This window comes from Limulus polyphemus, unplaced genomic scaffold, assembly GCF_000517525.1.
Source record: "Limulus polyphemus unplaced genomic scaffold, Limulus_polyphemus-2.1.2 Scaffold7304, whole genome shotgun sequence".
NCBI classification, from domain to species: domain Eukaryota; kingdom Metazoa; phylum Arthropoda; class Merostomata; order Xiphosura; family Limulidae; genus Limulus; species Limulus polyphemus.
In genome coordinates, this window is record NW_013672914.1 from 1 (window position 1) to 7411 (window position 7411).

The following is a 7411-nucleotide window of genomic DNA, read 5'->3' on the forward strand; positions in this document are numbered from 1 at the left end:
TATTCGGAAAGAATAAACCAGTTTTATTAAGAAAGGGCTTGTGTCGCTAAAGTTTCGTTGGAAGCCAACGAGACGGAGACCAGTATGGATGAAGATATATCACGTGAAATTAAGAGACTTTGTTGAATTGTTATTTTGTGTTTGTAAGTCTGGACATTTAATTAAGTTATTGTTGATTGTTTATTGGTTTAATGTAAGTGGCTATTGTTCATGACGAACAATACTAAGGAGGGGGCAGTGTTGCGACAGAGGAGGTCACGTGACTAGTATCAGGCCACGTCCTTCTCGAACGTTCACGTCCCTTCCTTAATTGTCGAGAACCTACTAGATAAGTCGTAGTCTTGTATATATAAACCGGTAAGAACTGAACGTGAGATAATGTGTAATTGAACTGCGGAGAGAGAATATTGTTGAACACGTGAGACGTTTGTTGTGAATTATAGCGTTCGTTATAGCGCGACTGTTGAAATTAAGTGTATCGCAAGAAAGGACTTGTATCGGTAAAGTTTCTTCGGAAAAAATTTTTACGCAAAATTTAACTAACGAACGTAGACGTAACAATATTATGAATTATTATTTTCTTGAATGAATATGCTCCTTATTCAGAAGAACTGGCGAACCAGCAAGATAGTCTTCTTGATATTCTTTCATTTCACCTTACTATTTTTAATAATCATTGCGTTATTTTAGAATACATTATATTTTTCATTTTTTAATCAATTTCTCTAGTTGTAATCTCTTTACTTTTCTTATTATGTTTTTAGCACAGTGCCGTTTTGTTGTTTTCTAGCAGTATCATATTTATTTAGAGAATTATGACGGTAGGTGACTCAAGCAACTTGTACTGTATGATGAATTTAGACGTAATTCGAGGATCAGGTAAGTAGTAAAAACTAATTGAATTAAAAGTAGATTCATTGTCTGTATTATGGGTTGGTTTATAAGTTACATAATGAATAATAATAAAGTAATAATATGGTAGTTTAGTAAATTTATACTTATCATAGAGATTAGTTAGTATAAATATGTGTGAAAGCTGTAATATATATATATATATGTAATAATATTGTTAATGATATGTAAAAATAATCCAGTGCAAGTTATAAACTAAAAGTAAAATAAATATTAATTGTACTACCTCAGAATTCTTTATTTAGTTGCTTATTGAGTTACTAAATAAAATAACTGCATACATTAAGTTGAAATTTAAACGTTAAAGAAAGTGCACTATATAGTTTACACATAAGTCACAATTCAAAGTTCAAAACTGTAATGAAAACTTATGAATCTAGTTAGTATGCACGATTACTGAATTTCATAATAAATTTATTATTTTGTTAAATTATAATATATTTATACATGTTTTGGAATTTCTCATGACAGTTATGAGAAGAACAAATGAATCAAAATACAATCTTTATTAGATCAGAATGTTTCATGTATTCATTTGCATAATGCAGTTTGTGGAGAACATTATCAATAACATCATTTAATTATATAATAACTTGTACTAGAAGAATCGCTAAAATTACAATTAATGATAATCAGCCTTAATTATGCGTGGCAGACAAACCACAAAAAGCCTCTATGATCGCTATGCTTGGGTATATTTCCTGTTAGTGTTAGCAGTGTTTAAGTGAAAATTTTCTATTTGAGAACTGAATTAGCTGATATATATACATTAGAATAATACGGTTAGTTGTCTCTTGTCAAAACTTGTATGTTGGAATGCTATATAGTATATGTGAGAGTGTTAGTTAAAAATAAGTGTTTACTAAAAACTTGCAGTGATAAAATTTTATACTTGTACTGTAAATACCTTTTTTTTTTTGTTTCACAGTTTCTGCTAGTGGTTCTCAGTTATGTACCTGCAGATTTAATGTGTGGGTATTCTACTTCTAGAATAAATACTTTGTTAAAAAGTACATGCTACAATACTGGTAGTGTTTTAGAAGGATCCTCATATTGATAAACTAGTTGTTTTATAAGTTGTAACTTTGTAGCTTATTTCATAAAAAGATAATACTGTTAATATATTTATGTATGGAGGATAAAATATATTTTTATTGTGTAGAGTTTAATAGTTTTAAATTTTAAAAGGTCTTTACTGCAATGGTTATTTGTAAGGTGCCATTGTTTGAAAAGCTTGTTTTTTCTGTAAAGATGCATAGTTCGCTGCTTCACAAGTCAGTAAAAACAACTCAAAATTTAAGTTGTTTGGAACATTTTATTAAATAAATTCTAAATTGCATAAACAATAAAATTTGTATTTGAAAAGCATTCTTTTCATTCTAAGTTGGGCGGTATGGCCTGGTGGTTAGGGTACTCAACTCGCAATCTACAGGTTTGAATCCCTGTCACCGAACATGTTTGTCCATTCAGCCATGAAGGCATTATAATGCGATGGTCAATCCTACAATTTGTTGATAAAAGAGTAGCTCAAAAGTTGACTAGCTGCCTTCCATCTGAATCTAAATTAGGGACGGTTAGTTCAGATAGCCCTCTCATAGTTTTACATGAAATTCAAAACAAATAAACTAAGTTGGGCAGTTAAAGGGTCTCTTGATTTAAGTGTTTAGAAAATATGTCATTTGATAAGTTGTATGAATGTTTGAGAGATGGAATGAAAAGGTTGGACAATTTGATTAGTGAAAGAAGTTTTATGCTTTGCAAATGTTAATTTTGTTGCAGTTACACACAGTTTAGTTCTTTAAAATGTTTGTTTGATAGATTTGTATAGGAACAGGACACATTTAATTTTCTTTACAATGCTTTGCCTAAATATTTTGGAGATTGAAGGTGTGGTATTAATGGGCCAAGTGGCTTTCTATGACCGATTTTTATTATGTACCTTAATTATGAAACTTTTTTTTTTCCAGTTTTATCATTATTCACACTGTTATTCAGTTTATAACATTCTGTGTGTTTGTAATAGTTATGAATGTAATTTAGCGAGTGTATGCATTGACTGCTAAAAATTGTAGTTAGTTTTTTTACTTTAATGGTGAGCTGTTAAAGAAATTTTCATATAGTATTAGTTTGTGACATTATTTTGCCTGTCATATAAAATATCAATGATACTTTATACTGTTACTAGTTTTTGTAAAGTGAAACTATACTAGGAATTACAAGAGGGTACTTTAATTTAAATTTCATAAATAATAAAGCTAAAGTTTTACACTTCTTAAATAAAAATGACATTTTCAACAAAACAAAAAACCTCTTATCAGTGTAACTTTTTTGTATGTGAATTGTTATATTTGAAAATTATAAAGTTATCTTTGTGTTTTGTATAATGTTATTTAAAAGTTCTTGTAATTTAAGACAAGTATAAAATCTTGAATCACTTGGCAAAATAAAAAGTTCTAGAATGCCAATTATACTCTTTAAACAAACAGTAATCCACAGACTACTAAGTTTCTCTAACATTTTTTGTGCTCACAATGTTATATTTCGAAGTATACAAGTTATTTTTATAATATTAATTTAAAGTACTCAAAGAGGTTAATCATAAAATATTAAGTCATTTAGTGGAATGAAATGTTTTTGGATTATAAAAATAAACTTTGTGTTAAAATTTACAAAAGTATTGATTTTTCTCTCTCTTTCTTCACAAGTGTTATGACACCTAAAGAATGACTCAGAGGACCACTGTTCAGTGGTCAACCTCAATCTCAGATGCCGTTTTGTGTGTGTCTGGACTGTTTGCCATTCATAGATTACATAGTTTTTCCGATAATTGGTTCTTCCACCTTGTAGCTACTTCTGCACAGTTGGAGGACACTCCACTGTGTGGAATCCTGGGCTTCCTAACCATAGTTATAGCCTCTTGTTTAGGCATTCTCCGATTTGGTATGTATACCACAATTTATAATTTCTACTTTTTCCTTCCATCTAAAGTCTAGAATGTATTTTTGTTTAATGCTCTTCTTCTTTATTAATTTTTCAATTTAACCCTAACTTGGATCAGTTTCAGTTTTGTGTAGCACTGATAAATAATATCGTGATGATCTTAAATCAGGTAGATATAGTCACATTCTTGAAAACATTAAAATTCTAAAAATAAATCCCTCCAAAAAAAAAAAGGGTAAAATTCTGCTTTAACTCAAGCAGTTAGTGATATCTGACAAAAACAGTAAAATAAAGCAATTTGGCATCATTCACATTGAATAATCTTATTTGTGTGCTGTGGAACTGAATTTAAATTCAACTTAAATTCTAATTAACCACATCACATTTTGTTTAATCTAACTTAGTGATGATTCTTAGCCAAATTAAAAGCCAAACTGAATGTAGATTCAGTTTTACAGCACATGAATAAAGTGATGCAATGTGAGTGATGTCAATTGCTTTATTTTTCTGTGTTTACAAGATATCACCTGCTGTTTAATCAAAAGCACAGAGTTTTACCTTTTGTTTCTTCTTTTTCCCAATTATTTTTGGATGGATTTCACTTAGACATTTACAATGTAATCATTATTGTTTAACTATATCTTTTATAGGGAAGTAAAATGCAGATCAGGATATTTCTAATATTACGCACATTATCAAGTAGGTTACATGGGATTGGAAAGTGTGTTACCTTTAAGATTGACAACATGTAAGAATGAGACAGAAGTAGTAGTGACACTGGATGAAACTCTTGTTCTCAGCTTATCTGTGATAAATGAATTCTGGGAATGAAGGGGTAGGAGGGTTTTTATTTTCATTAATATGGCATGCTTTCAAGAATAAATATTTACAACTAAAAACAAGTAACTACCCAACTAAATAGATGCAGATTGAATTCATTGCTTCATGCTGCTGGTGTTAAGATTAATTAATATATCTTAAAATTTGAGAGAGATAAAAGGATATACTGATTGTGATTGCCTTTGAAAGTCATATTAAGTACACTAAACTTTCTTCTTCACATTCGTACTACTAAGAAAAACATTACTTGGACCAATTTTTTTTTATAACTGGATATAGATTGGGGTGCCAAAAATTTTGAAATTTTCTGGAAAACTTCATTGGTTTTAGAATCAAAAGTAAGCAGAGCTGGTGAATGAAATCTTACAGACCTGTTCTAGAGGTGTATACTAATCAGGATAAAGCAAAACATTTTCCATTTTCAATTCTGGAGAAGAGTGATAAACATATATATTTTAGGCATAATGAGCAAACTACATAAACAGAAAATAATTTTTCTTTTTCGCTCAAAATTATCTTTTTTTTTCAAGTATAAATTAATTATTTGTGTTTATTTGTAAAAGTACAAATTTTCTAACTGTTTTTTTTTTGGGGGGGGGGGGTAAAATACACCAGCCACGACCTTTTACAGAATGGTATTCAATATGGTGTTATTTATTTGAAATTAGAGTTATCAACTATTCATTTTATCATACATTGCTAATTTAGTAACAGTTTGTAGTAGAGGAAAATACCAGATATAGTATATAGCGAAACTGAAAAAAAAATGTAGATCAGCATTTCAGAGGTTCTAAAGGTTATGCAATATGAAAGCTGTACAATGGACAATAGTATTTTTGTTCTTCATATGAACATCACCTTGCACTCTAACTTGTCAGAGTCTGAGATATCGTGTCGTCGTCAATTCAGACACATCTTGAGTTCAAATAATTTTGTAATTCCTCTGGTATTTTGAATACAACATACCTGTACATTTTACTAAAAGCTTGCCACATTTCATGTAGATACACATAGTAAATTCAGAATATTCCTTTTCCAATATGGTGTACATGACTTAATGCTCTGAAAGTTGTCACACATAATCTAACTACAATATATATATATTTTGTAACTGACACTGAAGTATCAGGTCCTGTAACTAATTTATTTCTGTTTGAAGAAAATAATTAGTGCTGGAGGTTATGGATTTTGAAAATATCTGCATTTTATTGTTTATAAAGTTACATTAGTGGTGCCTCTGTTATATCACGGTACATGTAGTCAGATTAAGAGAATGTAAAACTTTCAAAATTGTTGATTATCTATACAAGAGGGTTATAAGAATATTGCTTAGCATTTGAAGTTTCATTTAGTGGAACCAACTTAAAAATCAATATCCATGGTACTAGGAGCAGTTCTAGGGTTAGTCAAGAAACCTTTTTTAATGCGTTACATATTGCTGGGTTGGATGTGAATTGTATAAACTCACATCTCTGTTTAATTCTGTTATTTTTATATTTCTGCTGCTTTTCAGGTGTGCCAAACTGCCCAACTGGTCTAGTCAATCTTCATAAAAAAGCATCATGGTTTGCAGGGATAGGTGGCATGTCTCTATTAGCGGCACAACTAAACTTTCTGTATCAGCATATTAATGCAGCTTACCTCCACCTGCTTGATGTTGTGGTGGTTCTCCTTGCTTCTATTGTTCTTCCATCAAAACTAAGCTCCACACTCCAGCAGCTTCAAGAAGTAGGAGCTGTCCTTTCCCTCTGGATTCTCAGTGTTACCCAGGAGAACTGGGTTGGAATGCTTGGAACAGAAGTTTTAATTGTAGCTGTTATTATTATAGGAACTGAAGGAAGGTGTCTCGGAATGCCCTCTGTTGATGCTTTTCACTACACACTAGCTTGTTCCTTGTATCTTTTGTCACGAGCACTTGCTGAGGGTTAGTTAACTGGTTGTGTTTCATAAAAATCTGAGCTGTTCAAATGACATTTTTACTCTTCACTTCAGTGGCATCTTAGTGTAGAAAATAAATGTAATAATAGTTATTTGCTTTCAGCATGTTTATCAAAAAGTTTCCTTGTGTATTAATATACGATGTAACATTTCATGCATGTTACATGTACATCTCTTAAAAGCCTGGATACTGTATGCTATCAGCTTATTAAACAAAGCAATTTACAATTATACTATAAATGTTTTTTTTTGTTTTTGCAACTCCCTCTTTCCTATTACAAACAAGGCAGGATTATTTTAAAGGCTGTCATGTAAAATATTTGGCATTATTATAAAGAATCCCTGTGATTCACATCATACATTTTTTGTATTTTAATTCAAGCATTTTGACAGTTTTTCTTTGTAAAAATTTTCATTAAAAGTTTAGAGTCATTTTGTAATGCTTTATAAATATCTCAAAATTGTATACTTTTTAGAAAAAGATCAATTTCCATGTCAATGTTTCACAATTATATTTATCAGATTAATATTAACTATCAGCATGAGCTTGGTCCTTCGGACCAATCTCATAACCATTTTGTGCTTGTTATAGTTTTCATGCTATAACTTTTAAATTACTAAGCATATGTTAACAAAATTTGGCAGATTATTAGTAAACATTACAATGCTTTCATACACAAAATGTCAAAATTATTTTTAGTAAGTCTTAATGTTTGTAAAGCAATTTTTTTCTAATGCCTTTTTTTTTTCTTTTCACATGTTGCCTATCCAACATGCAAAG

At 30.2% G+C, this 7411-nt stretch overlaps 1 protein-coding gene across 4 annotated transcripts; it reads left to right on the forward strand.

Annotated features, from left to right (window-relative positions):
- Window positions 1–788: 788 nt before the first annotated feature.
- Window positions 789–6987, forward strand: LOC106474507. Of its 4 annotated transcripts, none has more exons than XM_022402820.1 (4): window positions 816–879; window positions 1841–1883; window positions 3618–3852; window positions 6206–6987. In XM_022402820.1, the coding sequence occupies exons 3-4, from the start codon at window positions 3636–3638 to the stop codon at window positions 6619–6621; spliced, it is 633 nt and encodes a 210-aa protein (XP_022258528.1). In that variant the 5' UTR covers window positions 816–879; window positions 1841–1883; window positions 3618–3635; the 3' UTR covers window positions 6622–6987. The 4 variants fall into 4 exon arrangements, with proteins under 4 accessions (XP_013790654.1, XP_022258528.1, XP_013790653.1 ...); XM_013935199.2 differs by lacking the exon at window positions 816–879 and adding an exon at window positions 917–932; XM_013935200.2 differs by lacking the exon at window positions 1841–1883 and having other exon boundaries at window positions 789–879.
- Window positions 6988–7411: the final 424 nt, after the last annotated feature.

Coding starts and splice junctions, on each gene's coding strand:
- LOC106474507 (XM_013935200.2), top strand. CDS start 3,636: ATGACTCAGAGGACCACTGTTCAGTGGTCAACCTCAATCTCAGATGCC. Junction 3,853..6,205: donor TTTAGGCATTCTCCGATTTG/GTATGTATACCA, acceptor GCTGCTTTTCAG/GTGTGCCAAACTGCCCAACT.